This window comes from Momordica charantia, assembly GCF_013281855.1.
Source record: "Momordica charantia cultivar OHB3-1 chromosome 6 unlocalized genomic scaffold, Mcharantia_2.0 BLBB01000006.1, whole genome shotgun sequence".
NCBI lineage: Eukaryota > Viridiplantae > Streptophyta > Magnoliopsida > Cucurbitales > Cucurbitaceae > Momordica > Momordica charantia.
Window position 1 is genome coordinate 27043707 of NW_028275164.1, and position 25664 is coordinate 27069370.

Consider the following 25664-nt stretch of genomic DNA (forward strand, 5'->3'; position numbering starts at 1 on the left):
CTTAAATTCCACCAAACATGTAATAACATGTGAAGTTTATTTTAATCATTTTATTTGAACTACTTATTTTTCAATTGATCACAAATTTGAATTACACTTTCCTATTTTACAGATGTAAAAGCAGCCTGCCTAGTTATCTTAAGATAAGAAGCACATATTTTTACCTCCGTGACATTTCCTTCTGAGCAATCCCGACTGGATTTCAGACAGCTAACCCAGCCATCAGTGGGGTTGTACTTTTCAGTCTCATAGAACTCTTCTGTTACAAACATGTTACTATCAGCTCTTAAGCCATCAGAATTAGTGATCTCATCCAGCAGATGCATGCTTTGCTCGCAATGTTTGGACATGAGGCAAACATCAAGCATAAAATCAGTATTGTTCTGCACAGATACAAGAGACCTAACTGTCACATATCGGCTGCCATCCTTGATGATCAGTTGACTGGCAATGACATCATTGCCTAAGCGCCAACAAGCAGCTGGTGTAGCATAGTTTAGCCTAACAGTAGTCCAAGGCCCAGTCCTGCTTGGACTAATTTGAATAAATCCAGATTTTCTTCCTTTACTTGAGGATTGATTAATGTTTTCAAATTCTGGTTTCGGCGACAAAAGCACAGTACAACTTATTCTTCCACTGAATTTGCATGTTTTGCCCTGTGATATAATTTTCATAGGTATTATACACTAGAGTTAGACCTTGTAAGAATACCAGATGAATGCCGAAGAATTAAATTTCAAACAAGAATATGAAAGTTACCAGTTCAGGTGATGCAAGTTCTATCCAGCTGGACCTATCCATGTAATCACGCACATAAAGTTCATCCTCCAAGTTCTGAGCTATTTGAGTTAAAGGGGCAGAAAAGAATCCAGTAGGGTGACCTGTAGACATGTTGTGGAAGGAAGATTACAGTTACATTGGTAAAATTTTTAATTAGTTTACTACATGAAAAATACACAAAAAAAAAAAAAAATTTCATTATGGTTAGATATCCAATATATGAATTACATTTTCCCAACCCATCAACTTAAACTTTTGGGTTGAGTGGTGGTTTATTAATATCAATAATATTTTTTGAACTTCTTGGCTACCAAAAAATTAGGAACGAATAAATTAAACAGATTTACACAGTTGAAATGAGACAACGTGACAAAATCTTACAATGCAAGATATCACAACCAGAACTACATAAACATATTTATATTTTAAAGTTAACACAAATAACTACAATGTTTTTTTTCCTTGAAAAGAATTTTTATTTCCAAGAAATAGAAATACCTTGCATAAAATTAATAGAATAAAGAACATATCTTATCAAGTCCTTTGATCAGCTTCACATAATGCCTAATGGAGATGATGCGACACCCATGAGTTAGAAAGATACCTTATAGATATCAGATTACACATTTCCCATTCCCATCTTTCCTCTTTATTTTGAATTAAAAGATTCAGATCGGAAGAAACCTATATTCTACAGTTTAATATTCTTGTTAAGAATTCCAGTTCTAGAGTGATTTGAAATTCATATGAGTTCAATTCAATGTCCCATGGTGCCACGTTAGCTTCTAAAGCCATAAATGGAGAAGTTAACCGCAGTGCATAAGTGTGTGCAGGATCTAATATATTTGAAACTGATATTCATATGTGTTATTCACATTTTGCCTTCTTTATTAGATATGAAGAAATTATACCTATGAGATAATAATTATAGAGTTTCCAGTATCCTCAAAAAACAGGAAGTGCAAATGAGAAATATGAATCTCAATATTTCCATGCAGTAACATAATTCATTACCCCATAAGTGGCAAATCGTAGAGTTAAACATAAATGTGAACCAACTGGCTATAAGGTCAAGTAATATCAGTGAGAGAAATTTGTAGGTCATCTATTTATTCCCTTGCTTAAGAGAACTATTAGCACATTGAGGTACCTTTTCCCAAATCCGTTACTATCAATTCCAGCACGTACTTTTCCTGTGTAATTTTGGAAAATATGTACAGCATCAGGGAAGCACAAAGAGAAGGTATTGATAAAGATTGAAGGCATCTATAAAGTCTGGAAAAAATTATAAATTTTCTGATGCAAGGAAAAAGCTTGTTTTTGGTTGAGTTCCTCCAAAAATATATTTCGTTGTTTTTTTCAAGGAAACACAACTATTCATTGATAAAATGAAAACTTACTAAGAAATTGCAGCGACATACATGGAAAAAGGGCAAACTACTCGATACAAGGACAAACCATAATCCATTTGCTTGACCTAAGGAACTAAACAAGCCAAAAACAAAAGCTAGAACTTAAAAAGATATTTGGTTGTGATCCATGAAGACAGCACAAATTTATAGACCCTCATTATCATTTAAAGAATCAAGACAAAACATTATTGATTGGTATGTGTAAATGATGTATTCGGTAGTTACTATTAAAGCTTCTGTTATTAGCTTTTATTTTAAAACCTATGTGTTTTAATTTTAGTTTTAACCCACGGTAACTTGGTTTACCTTTGTTAGTTGTAAAGCTTAGAATCCTATAAATAGGTCTCAACTCTTTCAATAAGATTCATTCTTTCATTCTTAAAACAAACACTCTAGAGCTACATCAGTAAATCATCAATATACTACCTTTTTTAATCCTAATTTTTAGCAAGTCACTGTATTTCAACTTAGTCCTCGTTCAAATTGACTGACTAGCTAAAGTGGCTGTCAAGAACCCGACAAGAATCCTACTAATTCAAGTTTTACAAATAATTTTGCTTTGCAAAATACCACACAGTTCACTGTTTCAAAACTACGACTGTGAGTGGATAAGAACTGCTATAGAATTTCTTTCTAGTAAGCTTTCAAATTCTTTCGTATTAGTTATCAATGACTACTTTCCAGTCTTCCATTCTTGTCAATTTGAAGAAGTTAAATGTCTATATTTTCTTTGGATGGTTATTTCAGAGGTCGGTGATGCCTCTCACAAAAATTGGGGAGTCCTTTTTTTTTTAACAAGAAACAACTTTTCATTGATATATGAAATGGGGATACAGGCTCTCAAAGGAGCGAAAGAAAAAAGAAAAAGGGAAAAAAGAAAATGCTGAGCACAACGAGGAGCAATACAAATTAAATGGAAATTAGAAACCAAAAATCACTAGTGAAGAGACCCAAAAACAAAGAGGACGAGCTTCAATCACCCAGATAATGAATTTGAAGGAGTGACCACTAATAATGAACTACATGCAAAAAAATCCAACATACAACCAAAAATCTTCATATCACACCATCTTGATCATTCTCGCTCTTTCAGAAAACAAAACTTTGTATTTTGCATTAATTAGTCAATCTCCCTCTCATACTTTGCTTGGATCTCCAACTTTCTTTTAGCAAATTCTTCTATGCACAAAGTCCTTTCTTCGTTGATATTTTCCAATGGATAAAACTTGGCTCCTCACCCGTAAGGAGGAACTTTGTCTTTTCTACCATTAAATATTATTTTTTGTTTTAAAAAAATAATGAGTTGTCAAATAATTAATGGTAGTAAGGACAAAATTCCTCCTTACTATCCTTTTCCAATTCCAACTTTAGCGAGTATTGGAAGAGGAGTGACATGGAGAAGAAGAGGCCATATTGTTGCTTGCTGAGGAGGAATGAATAACCCCACCATTAGACATGAATAATACAAAAATCTGGAAGGAACTTGACCACAACCAACACCCAAGGCCAATTAATGAATATCTTTCTAACCTCTCTAATACCAAAATCAAGTCCGTAGAAGATGGAAGAACACAAATGAATGCTGAATTTCAAAGGACTACACCAGCAGCCAATCTTAAATGAGACTCCTCGAAATACAACTAGCCAACCAAGCATTAATAGAAAGCCAATCTTAAATGAGCCACCATCCAACTAAGCATTAATTAAGAACCATGGGAAGACGTAAAGTCTTGAAAGTCTAAATCCCTTCTTCATTAATATGAGAGAGAAAGAGGAAGCTGATGTTAGGATCCCAAATACAAGAGCCTAACAAGAGCTAAATGCAGAAGCTATTTTGAACCAAAAGTCAAAGGGCAACCCGTTTCCACCGGGTATGAAGAATACTGAATGATTAACTCAACCCCTTCCTTTTTACTAATCTCATAGAAAGCCTATTTCTAATTTTGGAGACGAGCTTACAAAGCTCTCAGTAGCTGAAGGGGTTTAAGTTAACCTTAATAAGGCTTTCTTGGAGGAATGAGAAGTAGTTAGTAAAGATTATTCGGATAAGGTAAATGTTCTGTCCATTGGCACTATCCACACCACTAACGAAGGTTTGCCTCTTCGATCATCTTCCATAGAATTCTCGGATAATGATTTTGAAAATTAGCATGACGCAATCAGTATTAGTAGTTTAGACTCTTCTCCAAAGTCAAACATCTCAATCGAGGACTTTTCTGAGCATTCCTATGCGGACGATTTTCAATCTTTTTTTAACGAACAAAAAGATGAGAAACCTGTTCTCCCACAACAAACAACCATTCCTTCCTTTTTTGAAGTATTGGGGATTACTCTTGTCCCAATTGAGTCTGTTCTCTGAGTTTTATGTTGTTCGAAATGTTGGAATGTTCTCAGTTATGCCTTCTGCAGATTTTAAAGCTTTGCAGTTTTAGTTCGGTTGGTTGGTTGATGAGGTTTTCAAAGTCTTTCTCCAGCTTGCGGTTTGACATTTAGTGGTTTATATATGGAGGCTTTTTGAAGACAGCATTGAGGCTTTGTATTTGAGCTTTTCTCCTTATTAGTATTTTGGCTGCGGTATGTTCTTGTGCCCTATCTTCTACTTGGTTCTTTTTGGAGTTTTGGTCTTCGTTCTTGGTGCTAAGGAAGGTTTTTCCCTCATGCGGTTGTTGTCCCTGGATTTAGTTTATTTTCCCAAGTTCGACAGCAAGCAGTTTTTCTGAGTTCTGTTTTAGAATACTTTTATCTCTTTTGAGCTTGTATTGCTCTTGTTGCAATATTTATTCGTTATTTTTCTATTCTTCTCTCTTTTATTTTCTTTTTTCACCCCCTTTGGGTTTTGTATCTTGAACATTTTTCCTTTTCATATATCAATGAAAAATTGTTTCTTGTTAAAAAAAAGAACCTAACAAGATAACTACATTGCAATATCCAAAGAGAAATTACAATATCAATAGCCTTTCGAGAGGACTATCTCTCTCCCAACTCTATCAAATTCCTCACCAAAATACTATTCTCCAAGATCCCATTCTCCTCTCCCTACTACCCCTATTTATAACAAGTCACTCCTAACTAATTACCATAATTGCCAAATTCAAAGCTTCTCAATGGTGTGCTCGTTCTGATATTTTCTCTTCGTATTTCCCTAGTATGATTTGTATGAATTGGGAGACCTTCATGCAATGAATGAGTTATTAAAGCTTCTTTTTCTGTCTCCTTTTCAAGTCTCTTCTCATCTCCACAGTTACTGAAAAGACTTTGAGTTTAAAATTCAATCCCATGCATGGACTCAACAATTAATTCATCATCTCCTGATAACAATATCATAAAGTGCTCCTTCGGTTTCCTCACAGATCACAGCCTCTTTTTCGGGAGTTAATGGCACCACAACCTTTTCATTAATGATACCCTCTGACTTTTCCAAGACACTTCGTCAAAAGAGAAAGACCTTTCATCTTCTCTTAACATCAACCTTGTTGGTACAAGATTCAAAGAGTTTTGTTTAAAACCACCAGACATATGATTTGAAAGTCTATCGCCTTCTAATTCGCACTAAAACAATCCCCAACTTCGGATCTTGAATTTCAACTACAGCTGGGGAGTCCTTGAAACTTGAGAACTTAATTGAGACTCCAAGGAGCACCGGGTTTTTCAAAGAATCATGGGAGATCATATTATGTGCTTCAAGTCGTCATATAAAAGAAAATGTATAGCTGGGATTTATAGAGGCTTGATAACAAAGGAAGGTTCACGAAGGGTATGATGAGACTGCAAAATGACCCTTGTTCCACGCAACTAGATTGTATCTGTATGATTTCATTTTCTAAATAACCACAACTATTCTATCTAGTTATATGATTGATGTGTTGCACATACAAGAGAACATTTAGATATCTTTTTTTCAAATCTCTCATCAGTGGTATTCTCCCTTGAGATTCAACCTTTTGAATCATGACCTCAACTACCAATCTGCATATGCCTAACAAGGATTTAGCAAAAGAAGAGAGCGAAAAGGAATTAATAAGGTTTTACACAAATTTCTACCATTTCTATGGAAGAAGTAAAATGTGTGAACATGCAAAAAGTAAATCAACTCTTTATAAGATCAATTTCCACTTCAATCATTCAAGGGAAATGATGGAGGGAGTCCTTTTCGAGTACATTGGTCGCCTTAGTAAAAACCTGTCATTAGGGTATGAAGATGGTTTACCATATGTATTTGTGTACTCGAACTCTTTCTACCAACCTATGCATTTTCCTATCACGTCAAATTAGATGATCTATTAATCCGATTAATGGAGGACTGTAAATTGGTCCATCTTGCAGATGTTGCTGGAAGTACTTCTTTAACATGCTACTATCGGATGGAGTAAGAACTTCAAAAGTTCACGATTTTACTTTCAGGAAGCCATGCCATGCAACTGAATGAAAAAATTGTGGGTTCCTGAAGGTGACCTAAAATCCTCCCAGAAAAATCTACTTTGTGAGAAGGAAAAGACCCATCTTAAAGTTTGTTCATAGAAATGCCATTGTCTTCCTCCTAGATAGCCAATGCTGGTCTTAAACAAACTTGAGCCATTCTATCTCTTTGGAAATAAATTTGCTATGCTTGCTGTATTTTTGACAAGGTCATGTCAATTTAACTAAAATTTGAGTTCAACATGTTGGGTGAGAATTTGGATATGGTCAAAGATGAACCAATTGAGTTATGTTCTAGTTGGCATGTCAACTTAACTAAAATGATCTACGACAACAAAGAAAATATCAAACCCTCTCCAATTTCTCAGAAATCTCAACATATAATTCGGAGACAAAGGAGATATATTCTGTTATTCTTGTAGTTGTCAATGCAGATAATTGGTTTCAATTGGTCTAACCACAAGGTGAGAAGAGCATGTCCACAATACATTCTATTATTCTAAAATATTGACATTCCTCACACTCAATTACAAAATTGCAGAACCAGAGTTAACTTAGAAAAGTTGCATTTAATCAAGTTATAAAAATTTGAAGAGAACATGAATGGGATAAGGGATTAGGCTACCTCCTGTACGATGATTGCCTATATAAAATAAACCCAACCCATACATAGTTTACTTTAAAAACAGCAATAATTCACCCCAAAAAAAAAAGAAAAAAAAGAAAAAAGACTATAAATTATAACAAATAATCTGATTGAATAGCCATGGATCACTATCAACTCGTGTAAAAGTAAATGCATACAACAGTGACAGTAGCTAATGTAAAGTAGTGGATAAACAAATACAGATACATTGAATGAATAAATATGGTACTCACCGGGGATTCAAGTTTGAAAAAGAATATTTCTTTCCAATAGACCAAGTTGATCTCTGAAGATAACGAGTGGTTTGAGCTGCTTCCGGACGTGCGCGCACTCTGTTGATGCTGCAGTTCAGTAAAGACCCCTTGGAGGGGAGTGAGACGAACAGCTACTGTATATTGGTGAGCAGCTGGTCCTTCAACCCTTGGCAACTGTATCAGATGTTTGTCCAAGTCAGATGAACAAGGTCAAATAATCGTCTATGCAAGGAATATATTAAAATAAATGCTAGAGGAAAAGATCTTGACAGTGTAATTGATGAAAAATATATATTATACCTGTCCATCAGAGATAATTATTGTTACCATTATTCTGTCTTTTGTAAAACGTTTTCCTTCCAAATGTGAGTCTAACATATTCTTCGAAACAGGAACTTTTAAGGGCTTCATGTCCCCTGAAGGCATCCTTATTACATTTTGAAGACCGCGTATCTCAGTAGCTTGGATGTATATGTCCTGACCAAGTTTATTTTGTGGGATGATATAATAGTCTCTCTTGCCATGCAGATTGCCAATACGTTTTCCACCAGAAGTGGAAAACAACGAATCCTATATAACAACTCCCAGGAAAAGAAAGGAAGAAAGAGGATAATGGTCAGTTGGGTTACTACTTGACAGAATGCAAAATTGTAATCATAAGAAGAAAAACATGTACTCTTTTTTTGTTATTCTCATGAACATGCGTAAGATTGATCCAGCTTGCATATGCTTGAATGAGCATATTGACATTAGATGCTGAAACATTCAAATTTAGATCTCTTGCTGAGGTAAGACGCAACTGAGAGGCCGATCCAGGGGCATTTTGGTCGTAGTGGTACCTGAAAGGAACCAGACTAAGTTAATCATTTAATCATGCAAACCTGAATTACTGATTTTGTCATGGGTGTTCTCTTGATGAAAAACATTCTCAATATTTTTAACTCCATCAAGAAAATCTTCCACATTAAACTTCCCACTTTAAATCAATAATTCAATCCTTATTAAAAAGAAAATTTGAAAATCGGTAATTCAATCCTTATTAAAAAAAAATTGTACTTTTTATCGCAATGGTCTGTGTACTGACTGCAGTAAATATTCCAAATTTCTGTAATCTTTTTCTTACACAAAAGGCCCTAAACTCTTGAAAGCTTAACAGAAGGACAAAGATAAAAATATGTAACCATGATTACATTGCAAATAATCCAGTCTCAGATGTACATAGGCTAAAATTCTGGGCAGTTTAGAGAAACAAGCAAAGAGAAATTTTGTAGGAAGTTAATTAAAGGGCTAGCTCGATTGAAGATGCAAAAACAAGGCTTCGTGAATATTGAAAACAAAGTAAACCACAGTTGTACTTGAAGAATTTTTGGGGGTGGAGATTCAAACTCGTGACCTCTTAATCAGAGATATGTGCCTTATCTAATTGAAACATGGATAATCAAATTAAACTTCTAATTTTTTCAAAATGATTAATCCTTTTGGAACTGATAATAGAAATAGTTTTTTTTATTACTGCTAGGCTTATTTTATTTTATCAACGGTAATGAATATTTTTTTAGGGAAAAGAAAACTGTTCCTGAATCATGAAGCAACGGACCTAAATAGACTTTGTAATTCTAGAAATTTATGATTTTTGGAATGCCTTTCTATGTTCTGCATAATTTTTTATTTTACTTGTTGTTTTGTTTTTTCTCATTCCTTTTTTGAGTTTGTATCTTTGAACACTGCGCTTATTTCATTTCTCAATGAAAATTTGCGTATCTTCTTAATAATATATATATATATATATATATATATATATATATAATAGGAAGTTGAAAAAATAGTATTGGCATAAAAATAATAATCTTCTCAAGATAATTACCTTAAAAATCCATCTACAGGTTCTACAAGTGGTTCCCAGGATTCGTACTTATCATTGTATGATCTGGCTGCCAAAGAGAAGCTCACAACGGCATTTAAGTATCCTTTTCTTCCATGAAGACTAAACCCCAACCCGCTAAAAGATATATTGAACAATGGAACCATCTGCCAAAATCAAGAATAAAAATTATGCAAAAACAAATCAATAAAGAAGCCAAACTCATTACCTGCAAATAATGCAATCTAAGAGACGTATCAGTACAGCCGCAAGTCAATTCATAATCAACTAAATGCGCAAAGATGGTTCATACTTTAAATTGAAGAATGATAATTAAGAACAGTGAAATTTCAGCATTTGCCTAGAGTCATATACATAAATCAGAAAAAATACAATGAATCTTAAAAAGGCACTAGCAGTTCCTAGAATCTACGCTTTAAGCTTAAAAACATAAAGTACTCTACTTGAAACAGCTGGTAGGTGCTAATAATGAGCCACACTCAATATGCCAAAATTTATTAAAATTTAAGTTCTAATATAATAGATCTTATCTCGGACTAAACTGCCAAAATTCTTTTGTTCAAATATGCCGTATGCACAAGAGAGTTTAAAATCTTAATTCAGTGATTTTATGAGGAAAGGGTTAATTCTTTCCATAGGAGTGAAAAGGAAGGCCGCTTCCAATGCTTTGGGCAGGGATTACTTGAACTTGAACCTCGAAGTTTTTTTTTAACAAGAAACGAAATTTTCATTGATAAATGAAAAGGAACAAAAATTGTTCAAAGATACAAATCTCCGAAGGGGTGAAATGGAGGGGAATGAAGAAAGAGAAAAAAAAAAAAAAAGATACAAACAACCAAACTTAATAAATGAAGCTTAAACATTACACAAAAAAAAACCTCCCACTTAGACAAATCATGCTAGGAGAATAATTTTGCAAAGAGATTGGAGAGAGCACCCCATTGTGAGGCTTTGAACTTAGCTATACTGAAGCATTCAAAAGCTGAGCGGCTTTTCCCTTCGAAAGTACTTTGATTCCGCTCAAACAATAACTCGGATATAAGCGCTTTAAGGCCGTTTACCCAAGGAAGACTTGCTTTAGGCAAAAAGAAAGGACCAAATAGCAACTGAAAAATTGATGAAGATACTGACTTGTCCTTTACCCAAGCTAAATTGAAGTCATTTACCCAAGCTAAATTGAACATATGAAAGAAAAGATCCCAGTAAACAAAAGAGAAACAAATGCGCTTGGTCTTCGCAAGTGGCGGCACACAAAACGCATATAGAAGGTTGGAGGAGCATGTTAGGCAACTTCTTTTGGAGAGTTTCGGAAGTATTTACTTTCCCATTAAGGAGAATCCATGCTAGAACATTCACCCTTTTTGGGCCGCACGAATTCCACAATCTTGAAACAAATTCCTTAGGCAGAGATGAAGAACCAACTCTAGGCTTACATAGGGAGCTAACCGAAAAGGATTCTGAAGAGTTTAAACTCCATTTCAACTAATCCTCATCATCACAAAGCTAAATCAGATTTAAACATGATAGCAAGATAAATATTCTTCCAATTCTTCATCCTTTAGCATTCTCCTAACTTCAATTCTCTAAGAAGAAGAATGTGAGTCCCAAGCATCACGGACTGGTACAGAAGTAGAAGAAGAGATCCAAAATAAGGATGGAAACCTATCCTTTAAGATAGAATCCCCCAGCCATAAATGGTGCTAAAATAGAACTCGTTTGCCATTCTTAACCCTGAAAAAGGTGAAGTTTGCCACCAACGACCACTGTTTTTTAATGCAAAACCATGGACTACGACGACTACCAATTTTTCTCCCAGAAACATTCCAGTTAAAACGGTCAATACCATAAATGCTTGCCACAACTTGCCTCCAAAGAGCTGAAGTTTCTATACTAAACCGCCAACCCCATTTGGCTAGCAAAGCATGATTTCTATACAAAAATCTCCCAAGACCCAAACCACCTTTTCCTTGCAACGAGAGGCAATATCCCACCTGACCAAGTGTTTCAATGTACTCTTCTGACTATATCCCAAAAAAATGATCTCAAACCTTGCTCAATTTGTTTGCTAATAAGAACTGGCATTTGAAATATTGATAAAAAGTACAATGGCTTTTGTCCCTTAAGCTATCAAAGGCTTTGCAAGTTCCTTTTCAGGAAAAGTGTTAGTCTTCCTTCGAGACAAGTAAAGAGGAAAGGGCTGAATTAGTCTATTGGTATTGTAACAACCCGTATTTTCCAATACGGTCATTCTGACAAAATGTGAAAGCGTAAACAACTAAACACTAAATTAACGGAAAGACTTCTTTATTTAATACGATACTATGACAAAAGATAAGGACAAGTCCAACTTTGAAAAAAAAAAAAACCTACACTATAATAAAGCCAAAGAATAACTACAAGAACTAAATAAGTTATCATAAGCTAATAACAATGGAAAATACTAAAGATTTCAACTCCTCATGCCAGAACGCTATTCCTCAATCACTATCTGAGTAGTCACTTGAACATTTCATCTGAAAACATTTAGAAAACAGAAAAAAAAAAATAAGTACAAAAATACTCAATAAGCAATTTCCATATCGAATTTCGAAATTCATTTTCCTTTCAAAACATTCGTAAACAAAAATACGAACAAATCAAAACTTTTAAAGTCCTTTAAAATGTTTAATACAACTTTCAAAACTTTCAAAATAAACTAGATTTTCAGAAACAAAAGTCTTCAAATAAGATAAAATTTCCAGTCAATCAAAACAAACTTCTATTCATTCAAAACAAACTTCAAATCCTTCAAAACAAACTTTCTTTCACTCGAAACTTTCAAAGTTCATTCTAAAACACTTGGTACAACTTTCAAACTTTTGAATAACTAAATCATTCAAACATTCAAAACAATCTTACATTCATTCATACTTTCAAAATCAGGGTGGAATGTTGCATTATTTGGGTAACCTACAGAACATATGTGGTTACCCGTCGGTAACACCAAATCAATCAGAAGCTTCTATCAGAGTTGTCGAATTAATATCGACTAGGACAGAGTTGTCGAAATAATATCGACCAGAACAGAGTTATCGAAATAATATCGACCAGAACAGAGTTACTTAAGTGTGAGGCCATGTGAGTGAATAACATACACATGAATCTTCATTCCCAAGGAATGCCAAACCACAAAAGTGTCTTCCCACAAATAAGCCAGAACAGAAATCCATCAATTCCAAATTAAGCTACTACCCCAAATAAGCAAAACGTTCCTCCAAACAAAATCATGACATGTCTGGATAGCCCCATCAAATCAATCAAAATATCTTTCAAATAAAATGCAAAACAAATACTTACTTTCAATATTAAATTAATTCAAAACATTGAAATAATTTAAAATAAACTTTATCAATCCTCCAAAACATGATTTCAAATAATTCACAAATAAACAAAATATCAATTTCAAACCTTTAAATAAATTTAAACAAAACTTTATCAAATCATTTAAGAATACTTCAAATACTTTGCAAATAAACCTAATTTCAATTGCCAAATTAGTTTTCAAATCATAATAAAACTTCAATTTCATATGCAAGATATCAATTTCAAATCTTCCTATCAAATCCAAAATACATTTTAGTTTTTTGAAATATGACAAATCACTTACAACACTTTTCGAAGGGATACGGTAAATCACTTACAATACTTTTTCGAAGGGATATGATAAATTACTTACCTCTTTCAGAAATCCTACGAATCTAATTTACTTCTTCCTTGTTAGTTGTCAACTTAGAGGCCTAGAAACAACCAATATCCAAAATCAATTCTTAAATCCTATCCAAGGATTTAAAATTCAACCAATTACTAACTCAAATCTTATCTACCCAATTTTCCCATTCAAAACACTTTTTTATGTAAAATAATTAGGAAAGTATGGATTTGGGGCTACAAAACAAGATCTGAAAACTAGGTTAAAAAAGCCTCTAAATTCAACAATAACAAATTTTAAAATTAGAAGAATCGATATAAATCAATACGAACTAAATTTACAAAAAGTTTCTCAATAAAACCAGCTTAAAAACCTTCTAAAAAATTGAAAATTTGGGGATTTTAAATCTGAAAAATTTTCCGTTTTATAAAATAAAACTTCCAAGAATTTTCCATAAAACAATTAACAATTTACTAATTTTTATAGAAAAATCAGATCTGAAAACCGTATATAAAACCTTTAAAACTTGGTAAAAATATATAATTTTTCATGTAAAAATCATAACAACAAACTATAATTTATAGGATACAAATAGGTAAACTTTTTATGCAAAAAGAGTCTGAAAATAGCCCAAAAACAATCTCATAAATAAAAAAATTCAAACAAAAAATTCTGGAAAATTTTAGGGCAAAAGTCCTTAAAATATTTTATTTTAAAAAACAAAGCCCTCAAAACTTTTCCCAATAAACTGAATTAAAGAACTACAAATCAAGAAAAATAAAACTAAAACAATGAGAAGAAAATCTTACCGATCTTTGAGAGAAAATACCAAACTCTTCTTCCTTTCTTTTCTTTTTCTCTTTGAGAGAAAACTAGGTCTAACAGTTTAAGAAAATAAAACCTAAGGTTTAAAGGCTTTTATAACAAACCCTAATGAATCCTTATTTAAAAAGGATAATAAAAAGATAAAGATTTAATAAAACTCTTTCTTTTTATTTTTTAAATTCTAAGAACAAATTATCTTTTAAAAATAATTTCTAAAACAAAAAAATGTTTATCTTTGAGAAAATAAAAGAAAACAACTAAAAAATAATAATTTAAATATATGTATTTATATATTATTATTATTATTATTTGGTTGTTACAGGTATTCTTCATACCAGGTGGAAAAGGGCTGAATTAGTCTATTAGTATTCTTCATACCAGGTGGAAAATGGTTGGCCTATGGTTTTCGGTTCAAAATAGCTTTGGCATTTAATTCTTGGAAAATAGTAGGGCCAACGTTGTCTATTTCCTTATCAATGTCCACGGCTTTTCTGACCAAAGGGGTGCTCAACTCACCCATCACATACTCTGAGGCAATGGAGCTATCCGGGGAGAATTTTAAATTGATAGTGGTGCTTTTGGCTAAAGACCAAGAAAGAAATATTATTTATCACTTCCCCACTGAAGACACTGTAACATGATTAATTGATTGAAGTAAAATTCTTAAGCTCCCTCCTCCCTCTGAAGTTTCTTGACCTGCTCCCCTCGACTCAACTGCCCAGGATGTCCTCCTCTAATATCCCTAGCCCAGTCGAATCTTCTTTCTTCTGAACAAGAAACAACTTTTCATTGATATATGAAAAAGAAAAATGTTCAAGATACAAACCCCCAGGGGTAATCTTCTTCAAAACATGTTAGTTGAGGTTCCTTCGATAGTATAACTCATCAAAGTCCAAAGTTCAAATTTCAAATCATTTCAGTTTACACAGTATCCTGGATGAAGGCTAGAGAATTCACCATTAGAGGGAGAAGAAATTTAAGCATTTTCCTCGAGAATTCCACCCTCTTTGAATCAGACTTCTTATTGTTGAATTAGTTAGAAGTTTAGATTATGTGGACTTAGTTAGAAGTCGTTTTAAAGTTGTTTAGATTTTGTGTTTAAATTTAGCAAATAAATCTCCTTTTTTGTTAGGGAAGTTAGGAGGTTATTCCTAGATTTTGTTTCCTCTTGTAGCCTGTATATAGTGTCTCTATTCCTCATCTTTGATCAATCAATTTCAGAATTTATTTCTTCTCTCTTTTCTCGTGTATGTCTTTATGGTGTCTCTATTCCTAGTTCTTAAGAGTGAATAAACCACCACTCAACCCAAAAGCTTAAGCTGATGGGTTGAGTAAATTCAATTCATTTATATGGATTCTAACACTAGTTTTTATGGTATCAGAGCTAGGTTTAGATTGACACCAGAATGGTTAAAACAGTCATGATGACTGATGTGCGCAAGGATGAGAGTTCCGAAGGATCGAATACGACCTCAATTTCTCTCCCTACAAGCACATCCACGACACCTCACATCTCTATCTCTGAAAACACTTCTCTCCTATTAGAGTATAGATATTTTAGTATATTTTATATTATTGTATTAATATTAATTTGTCCTTTACCTTCTCCTTATAGGATTAGGTCAACCTGGTATCAGTGTTTTCGAGGCGCAAGGTGCACCGCAAGGCGACGAGTCCTTTGATCGCCTTGAGGCGAGAGGCGATACAAAGACGACGCCCGATTGAAGCGAGGCGCACCTTGATAAATAAGTAAAAATTATATATATAGTGCATAAATTACCTTAAAAAAATCAATACCAAAATAGTAAATGTCAACAAGATGCATAAAACAACCAAATTCTATAAATTTAGTTCCAAATAAAGACGAGCAACATTAAGAAATTGTAGAGTCTGAAATAGAACAAAAAGTAAATATAAGTAATCAAAGCTCATCATCCTCATCTAAATCTAAATTCTCTTCATCTTGGACGTCCTCACAATCTTCCTTTTCCAATTCTTCTTCTTCTTCTTCTTCGGTGTCATCATCATCATCACTAACCACAACTTGCACTGATTTTCGAACTCTTGAAGTTGTAGGAGCAGGAGTAGCAGGCGACTTTCCTTTAGATCTTGCATATGTTCTAGTTTGCCTTATGGGTTCTCTAACACCACTAGCCTCGGCTACATCTCCCCATGTGAGGTCGTCATCATCAAAGACCAACTCATTTTCTTCTTGACCATCTTCTTCTTCGAGTGTTCCGATCAACCATTCATTACTTTCATCAATATGATCCAAAGTAATTGGATCAAGTTGGTCTTGTAGAGTGTAGCGCTCTTTAAGTGCTTGGTTATATTTTATATAAACCAAGTCATTAAGACGCTTTTGCTCTAACCTGTTCCTCTTCTTGGAATGAATCTACAGAATTATTAACGATGTAGAGTCAAAAGTGGATTTTTCAATCTTCAACTAACAAGGGAAAAACCAAATTATTCTCACTTACGTGTTCAAAAACACTCCAATTGCGCTCACAGCCAGAAGCGTTGCACGTTAGACTAAGGACTCTCATGGCTAACTTTCGTAAAATCGGAGCATTAACACCATAAAGAGACCACCATGCAGCTGTGCACATATTAAACAAATGATTTAGAATTTTAGTAGTTCAAACTTAAATATGTCTATTAAAAATTTAAAACTAAAAGTAATAAATAATGTCATTACCTGGTGTTTTAACACCCCTCGTCCTTATTGCTACATTACTCGAAAACATGCCTTTTGCTTCATTGTACAATTCTAATTCGATTGAACATTGAACTTGATCATCGATAGATGGTATTAATCGTTCTATAACTTTGATCAGACCATCCATGACCTCAGGATCTTGCATTATTCTCTCTTTGTTGTCATAAAAAGAGATGGATTCAAATAATATCCGGCTGCATGTAAAGGCCGATGAAGTTGACAATCCCACCTTTTATCAACAATCTCCCAAATCGGTCTATACTTCGCCTCATTTCCATTAAAACCACTCTTAATAGCCTCCTTTGCCCTATCCATAGCTTCGTAAATATAACCCATAGCTGGTTTATCACCATCTACTAGCCTCAACACACGAACTAAAGGGCCCGATGCTTTCAAAGTATACACAACTGAATTCCAAAAAGATGGCATCATAACGGTTTCAGCTGCTCTCTTCCCCTTTGGGTCCTTCGCCCATTTAGAGGTGGTCCATTTCTCAGAAATAAACATCTTCCTCAAATTGGCTTTATTTCTGTGAATACTGGCTAGGGTTAAAAATGAAGTTGCGAAGCGAGTCACTGTTGGTCTTACCAATTCATGTTGGTTAGTAAATTCTCTCATCATGTTTAGCACGTACAAGTGGTTGTAAATAAAACCACTAAGTGCCACAGCCTTCCGAAGACACCTTTTCACCTGCTCAATCTTTCCAATATCCTCCAAAATTAAATCTAGACAATGAGCAGCGCATGGTGTCCAATATAGATGAGGTCGCTTGGCTTCTAAAAGTTTTCCAGCTAGGACATAGTTTGAGGCATTATCCGTCACAACTTGGACAACGTTTTCTTCTCCAATCTTCTCCACCATTCCATCTAAGAGTTGAAAAATCTTTTCTCCAGTTTTGATGCATGAAGATGCATCGATGGATTCCATAAACAACGTTCCAACAGATGAATGAACTAAAAGTTGATTAGTGTCCTATCCCTCCTATCAGTCCACCCATCTGACATCAGCGAACAACCATTTCTCTTCCATTCTACCTCATGATCGCCCATAAGATTTTTTGTGTACTGTACTTCTTTTTTCAAGTACGTTACTCGAGCTTCATGATAAGAAGGAGGTATCAAACCAGGGCCAAATTGCCCCACAGCTTCTAGCATCACTTCAAAACTTCTCAAGCGAATAGTATTTAGAGAAATACCTGCTTGATATATCCAACGCATGATGAATTGCACTGTAGCATCTCCCCTCTTTATCATATTTTTCAGTAATAGTTGATTGCTTCAACCTCTTCAATCGATTTCTATCATCAACAACTTTTCCAGGATGTTGATACACAAATTTATCTATTGGCCCCTTTGGTCGCGGTGGTTTTAACACTGATGGACTACAAGAGTTACTACTTCCACTTCCACTTCCACTTCCTCTCCCTCTCCCACCCATACTACTCACATTATCACCTGTGTTTATTCTTGTTCGCTTGTTCATTGGGGTTGATGTTGATCCAGATCCACTACCACTACCACCAACTACTTCCATTTCATCTTCATCATCTTCTTCAATCAAAGTTAAATCTTCATACGTTGGGAGGGCATTACTCTCTTCCCTCACATTAGTTGGGCATTTCAAACATGCCTTTACATTTCTATTTCCCCCAACCAAATGGTTTGTTGCTCGGCAAACTCCACCTTTGGTAATTTTTCCACAAAACACGCATTTGCACGTGTTTGTATCTTTTGGATCATCCAATATGATGTATTGCCAACCGGGATGCTTGCGTTTGTTTCCACTTTCTTCCATCCTAATATAATTCAAATTTGGAAGATAAAAAAAAAATGTAAAGGAAAGACTAAAGAGCCACTGTGAAGTGTGAAGAAAGCCAAAGATTTAGAAAACTTTTGTGTGAAATAAAAGAGAGGAAACGAAAAGGAGTAAATGAGATATAAGAAATTTAAAAAAAAAAAAAAAAACCTACGAACTATCGCCTATCGGAGTGAGCGGCGGCGGCGGCGGGGGCAGACGGCGATGGTGGTGGTCGGAGACGGGGCCGGCGGTGGCGGGGGCAGACGGCGACAGTGGTGGTCGGAGATGGGGCCGACGAAGACGACGGTGGTGAAGGGTAGGTTGAAGATGAACGTGGAGAGGGAGGCAGATGGGTTTCGTTGTCGAGAGGAAGGGAAGGGTTTTTAAAAACTAAAACCCTATAAAAATTAAAAAAAAAATAATAATAATAAGACGATCGCCTTGCCTCAGGCGACAGGCGCGCCAAGGCGCCCAAAGGCGAGCGCCCGATTGAAGGCGCTCGCCTGGGCACCCTGCGAGGCGCACCTGGGCGAAAACGCCTCACCCCTCGCCTGAGGCGAGCGCCCGGGTGCACCTCGAAAACACTGCCTGGTATATTTGTCTATATATATAGACTTTAATAATGAGAATACAGAACATTGGATTCTCTCCAACCTTAGTCTCTACATGGTATCAGAGCTCTAGGTTTCTAGGTTTCTTCTAAAATTTTTGTGCCCATTAGGGTTTTGATGCCCATTAGGGTTTTGTGTCCATTAGGGTTTTGTCCCTTAGGGTTTTGTTTATTGCTATCCAACACTACGACCGCCGCCGCCGCCGACCACCGCCGCCGCCGTCGTCACCGTCGGTCGCCGCCGACCACCACCACCGCCGCCGCGGCCGGTCGCTTCTGCCAGCCGCCGCCGTTTGTTGATTTGCCAACGCTGCTGTTTTCCAATTGCTATTCGTGGGTTTCGTCTCGCCGTTCTTCACACCTTCGTCGCCGCTAGTTGCCGTGTGCTTCCGTCACTGCCAATCGCCTTTGCCCCTCTAGTTGTCGTGGGGTAGCACTTAGGGTTTCTGGTTCTAGAAAACACCTGATCCGGTTCAAGCGGCCCAGTTCAACCGGTTTGGTTTCAAGTGGTTTGGTTCATCAAGTTCAAGTTCGGTTCGGTCTGGTTCGTCACATTACGGTTCGGTTTGGTTGATTTATACCGGTTCTGGTCCGATTCGTTTGTTTCAGTTCAATTGGTTTGGTTCACTATGCTCTGTTCAATTGGTTTGGAAAATTCAGTCAGGTGATTGAGAATTTTGGAATGAAGAAGAGTAAGTCAGATCATTCTGTTTTTTATAAAAAATCTGAGTCTGGTGTTATCTTACTAGTTGTGTATGTTGATGATATTGTGATTACTGGTAATGATTCATCAGGCATCCTATCACTCAAGTCTTTTCTTCATAGTCAATTTGGGAATGTTGAAATATTTCTTAGGAATTGAAGTAACAAGGAGCAAGAAGGGGATCTTTTTGTCACAAAGAAAGAATGTACTTGAGTTGTTAACTGAAACAGGAAAGTTAGCTGCTAAGCCGCGTAGTACCCCAATGATACCTAATTTGAACCTTACAAAGGAAGGGGGAGTTGTTGAAAGATCCTGAGAAGTATAGGAGATTAGTAGGGAAGCTGGATTATCTTACGGTTAGGAGGCCAGACATAGCTTATCCAGTCAGTATTATGAGTCAGTTTATGAGTTTTCCTACAACTGACCATTGGATCGCATTGGAACATATTCTATGTTATTTGAAAGGTGCTCCTGGACGTGGCTTGTTATATAAAGATCATGGTCATCTTAATATTGAATGTTTTTCAGATGCTGATTGGGTAAGTTCTAAGGAAGATAGAAGATCAACCTCAGGATATTGTGTATTTGTCGGAGGTAATTTAGTTTCTTGGAAAAGTAAGAAACAAAACGTGGTGTCGCGTTCGAGTGCTGAATCAGAATATAGAGCTATGGCACAGTCGGTGTGTGAATTAGTATGGATACATCAGCTTCTGACTGAATTGGGATTTGGCATCACCACTCCAATGAAACTTTGGTGTGATAATCAAGCAGCTCTTCATATTGCATCTAATCCAGTATTTCATGAACGAACCAAACACATTGAAGTTGATTGTCATTATGTACGTGAGAAAATACAGCAAGGATTGGTGGCTACAGGGTATGTGAAGACTGGAGAGCAGCTAGGAGATATCTTTACTAAAGCATTGAATGGAGCACGAATAGATTATTTGTCTAACAAGTTGGGCATGATTAACATATATGCACCAACTTGAGGGGGAGTGTTAGAGTATAGATATTTTAGTATATTTTATACTCTTGTATTAATATTAATTTGTCCTTTACCTTCTCCTTATAGGATTAGGTCAACCTCGTATATTTGTCTATATATATAGACTTTAATAATGAGAATACAGAACATTGGATTCTCTCCAACCTTAGTCTCTACATCTCCAAATTACCTCTTCAAAATTATCCGTGGCCGAAGTCGACTAGGGTACATCAATGGCACGATAGCAAAACCAGATGAAGCTGACCCTTCTTTTTTCGTGTGGAATACTCAAAACTCAATGGTCATGGCATGGCTTATTAACTCGATGGAGGAGGACATTAAAGAATCATTCATCTTCTACTCAAAAGCAAAGGATCTTTGGAATGCGCTCACTACAGCTTTTTCTGATTTTGATAACTCGGCTCAATTGTTTGAATTACGCAATAAGGCACGTTCCTTACGATAAGGTGAATCTGATGTCACCTAATACTACAGCTCATTACGTCGGTTGTGGGCTGAACTTGATCTATGTCGCAATCTCGAATGGAAGAGCTCGAAGGATGCTGAACGCTTCCGCAAACACGTCGAGAAGGAACAAATTTATGATTTTCTTGCAGGTCTTCGTCTGGAATTAGATGATGTGCGTGGCCGCTTACTTGCCACAAAGCCAATCCCAGCCATTGATGAAATCTTCGTAGAAGTTCGCTGGGAGTCAAGCCGTAAACGTGTGATGATGGGTGATACACACGCAAAACCTCTGTCCCTCTCACTGGAATCATCAGCTCTGGCGGCACGAGGTCCACCACCAACTTCATCCCGATCTACTCGTCGGAACAACCTATGGTGTGATCATTGTAAGCACACAAACCATAAAAAAGATCGGTGTTGGGAATTCCATGGTCGTCCTCAACGGAAGAATTTATCAGGGGATTATCGGCCACCTCCACCTACAAATACTCCATCTTCTCGAACCAGCTCCTCCGGCTATCAAGTAGGCCCTAGTGTGTCAAACTCCCAAGATTTGGCCACCACTCCCTCCATTTTCGAAGGCACAACTTGAACAGCTCTATTGTCTCTTACCGGTTGAGTCTACTCCTTCGTCAAGTTTCATGACACAACGAGGTATTTTTAGTGCAGCTTTAACAAGTCAGCAGCATTTCGATCAGTGGATCTTAGATTCGGGTGCAACGGATCATATGACCGCTTTTCATGATATGTTTACCATGTGATCACCCAACCCGATTCAAACACATGTCAAGCTTGCAGATGGGTCATCGACCATTATTAAGGGCTTCGGTTCTGTTATTCTTAGCCCGAACATTACATTGCACTCAGTGCTCCATGTGCCTAAATTATGTTGCAATCTAATTTCTGTTCAGAAGTTGACTCATGATTTAAAGTGTCAGGCCCTGTTCACTAACTCTAAGTGTTTGTTTCAGGACTTGATAACGGGAACGACGATTGGCAGTGCTGATGGCTTTGAAGGGCTCTACTACTTTAGAGAACCAAGTCTAAGAAATAAACAAGTTCTCCAGGTTGGTGGTGAGTTAAATTCTAGAGAACAACAAATTCTAATTTTACATCGCCGTTTAGGGCACCCGAGCTTTCGGTATCTTAAACATTTTTATCCTTCACTTTCTCATAAAGATGACCTTTTTACTTGCGAGGTGTGTCAACTCCCAATCCATTCACAATCATTCATAGTGATTTATGGGGGCCGTCTCGCATCAAAACTATGTCCGGTAAACGTTGGTTCCTTACCTTCATTGATGACCACACTAGGGTTTGTTGGGTCTATTTACTTAAAGAAAATTAGAAACTGCATCAATCTTTCAACAATTTCATTCTCTCATTCATAATCAATTTAATACGAGAATTAAAATTCTTTGCACAGATAAGGGGACAAAATATTTTAATCAAACATTGGGTACTTTCCTGTCTCAAAATGGAATCATTCACCAAAGTTGCTATGTCATTACCCCCCAACAAAATGGTATAGCTGAAAGGAAAAATAGACATCTTTTAAAAACTGCCCGTTTTCTCATGTTCACCAATTATGTTCCTAACTGTTTTTGGGGTGATGCTGTCCTTACTGCTTGTTATCTCATTAATCAGATGCCCTCTTGTGTTATGAAATTTAACACTTCGCTAGAAATCTTACTCACTATCTATCCTCAAATCTGATCTGTCCTCACAATCCCCTTCAAAATATTTGGATGTACTGCATTTACTCATGTTTATGATCATGAACGTCACAAATTGGAGCCAAAAGCCAGAAAGTGTGTCTTCCTTGGTTACTCTCCTACACAAAAAGGCTATAAATGCTATTGTCCAATCACCAATAAATTTTACACTATCATGGATGTCATATTTTTTGAGTCTCAATCTTTTTTCTCCCTAAATTCCCCTAAGAGGGAGACTAAGCCTATTATAATTAATCTTGATGGAAATTTTTGGGAGATTGACGATCTAAATACCAAAATTGAGTCCCCACAGGAAAAATACATGAGATTGATGGTTTAAATACCGAGTCACCTCAGCCAAAAATACCTATCCCAATCGTCCCAATTACTCAGATAGAAGAGTCAGTTCCTATTATTTCCTGTAATAATGAAGATGATCAAACCAACTCAAATTGAAGTGACAAGCAACCTGAGACTCTTGCTTATTCTCGGCGACAAACGGTTCAAAGAGGAGTGGAGCCACCATAGCCGCAACAGCAAAGTAATGAATCCACCTCGTCCTTAGGTACTGAACAATCTACCCTTGTGCCTCAAGACAATACTAATGATCTTGATCTCCCTATTGCACTTAGGAAGGGTGTGAGATCGTGTACTCAACATCCAATTGCTCGATGGGTTGGTTATAGTCATTTATCTTCAGCAGTTCAGACATTGGCTCTCAATCTGGAAGCCTATGAGGTACCAAAATCCATTCAAGAGGCTATGAGCAATCCACAGTGGAAAAATGCGGTAGATGATAAAATGAAAGCTTTGAAGCTTAATGATACGTGGACAGTAGTTGATCGTCCTCAAGATAAACCAACGGTAGGATGCCGATGGATCTTTACTATCAAATAGAAGACTGATGGGTCCATTGAAAGGTATAAAGCAAGATTGGTGGTCAAAGGATACTCTTGACTTTTGGGGTAGACTATCAGGAGACATTTGCACCCGTTGCAAAATTAAACACAATTCGTGTCGTCTTGTCCCTTGCTGCAAATCTAGATTGGAAACTACAACAACTAGATAACAACTAGATGTCAAGAATGCATTCCGCAATGGAGATTTGGAAGAAGAGGTGTACATGGACCTTCCCTTTGGATTTGACATTGATAAGTATGATGGGAAGGTGTGTAAGTTGAAGAAATCTCTCTATGGTTTAAAACAATCCCCACGTGCATGGTTCGAGCGATTTTCAAAGGCTGTTTTTAAACAAGGGTATACCCAAGCTCAAACTGACCATACAATGTTCTATAGGCACTCTCAACGTAAGATCACCATCCTCATTGTAGATGATATTATCGTGACAGGTGACCATCATGAAGAAATAGAGAGACTAAAACGGGCACTTGGAAAGGAGTTCGAAATAAAGGACTTGGGAGCACTTCCGTATTTTCTAGGGATGGAGGTTGCAAGGAGCATAACTAGTATATCTGTATGTCATAGAAAATATGTACTAGACCTCTTGAAGGAAACCGGAATGCTTGGATGTAAACCATCTAATACTCCAATAAGTCCCAATCATAAGTTGGGAGAGAGCCTAGACGGGGTACCGGTTGATAAAGGGAGATATCAACGTCTTATTGGAAGATTAATCTATTTATCCCACACTAGGCCGGATATTGCATTTGCAGTGAGTGTTGTAAGTCAATACATGCATGCTCCTACTGAAGAACACATGGAAGCCGTGTATCATATTCTTAGATATCTTAAAGGAACTCCAGGACTTTGATTATTTTTCGGAAAGGATGATGACATAAAGATTAAGGTGTTTACAGATGCTGATTAGGCAGGTTCTGTTCAAGATAGGAGATCTACGACAGGATATTGTACCTCCGTATGGGGTAATCTTGTTACATGGAGGAGTAAGAAACAATCAGTTGTTGCAAGAAGTAGTCCTGAGGCTGAATTTAGGGCATTATCTCATGTTATTTGTGAGATAATGTGGCTGAAACTCCTTCTCCAAAAACTCAAGATCAGGTTTGATAGTTCAATGGAATTCTATTGTGACAACAAGGCTGCAATTGCTATTGCACACAATCCAGGGCGTCATGATCGTACTAAGCATGTTGAGGTTGACAGGCATTTTATCAAGGAGAAGATTGAAGAGAAAATTACAAATCTGATGTATGTTTCATCATCAGATCAAGCTGTAGATATCCTAACAAAAGAACTCTTGAGGCACGTGTTTGAAAGATTGTTGATCAAGCTAAAACGGTTCCATCTGTATAGTCCAGCTTGAGGGGGAGTATTGAATTAGTTAGAAGTTTAGATTATGTGGACTTAGTTAGAAGTTGTTTTAAAGTTGTTTAGATTTTGTGTTTAAATTTAGCAAATAAATCTACTTTTTTGTTAGGGAAGTTAGGAGGTTATTCCTAGATTTTGTTTCCTCTTGTAACCTATATATAGTGCCTCTATTCCTCATTTTTTATAAATCGATTTGAGAATTTATTTCTTCTCTCTTTCTCGTGTATGTCTCTTTGGTGTCTTTATCCTTAGTTTTTACTTATGCTGTCTCCATCCTTAGTTTTTACTCATGCTGTTTATCTTTTAATTCAACATGTTCTATTTTAGTTCCAGTTTATTTCGATCTACTAATTTAATTTCCAGCATGCTAATAACTTGATTTCTCAATCACTTATCTGATACATTATTCACTGGAGAAATCGTTTTCTATTCAATACAAAATATACTTAGAAAATTAAATTTCAGTTAAATCCTG

The 25664-nt window shown here is 36.1% G+C and overlaps 1 protein-coding gene and 1 pseudogene across 3 annotated transcripts in view; both read right to left on the reverse strand.

The window, feature by feature from the left end:
- Window positions 1–25664, reverse strand: part of LOC111024248 (pleckstrin homology (PH) domain-containing protein) — a 119435-nt gene that overhangs the window by 19945 nt on the left and 73826 nt on the right. For both annotated transcript variants that reach the window (XM_088125701.1, XM_022301904.2), the window contains exons 40-46: window positions 9373–9536; window positions 8185–8347; window positions 7809–8078; window positions 7488–7682; window positions 1931–1973; window positions 760–881; window positions 165–656 (exon numbers count right to left, since the gene is read on the reverse strand). In XM_088125701.1, the coding sequence (XP_087981827.1) occupies window positions 165–656; window positions 760–881; window positions 1931–1973; window positions 7488–7682; window positions 7809–8078; window positions 8185–8347; window positions 9373–9536 (1449 nt within the window). The remainder of the gene's footprint in view (window positions 1–164; window positions 657–759; window positions 882–1930; window positions 1974–7487; window positions 7683–7808; window positions 8079–8184; window positions 8348–9372; window positions 9537–25664) is intronic.
- On the reverse strand, window positions 16166–20587 carry LOC148211034 (uncharacterized; annotated as a pseudogene). Its single transcript, XR_015791699.1, has 2 exons — window positions 16602–20587; window positions 16166–16502 (listed from the first exon to the last, which is right to left on the reverse strand). The product of XR_015791699.1 is annotated as an uncharacterized LOC148211034 (transcript).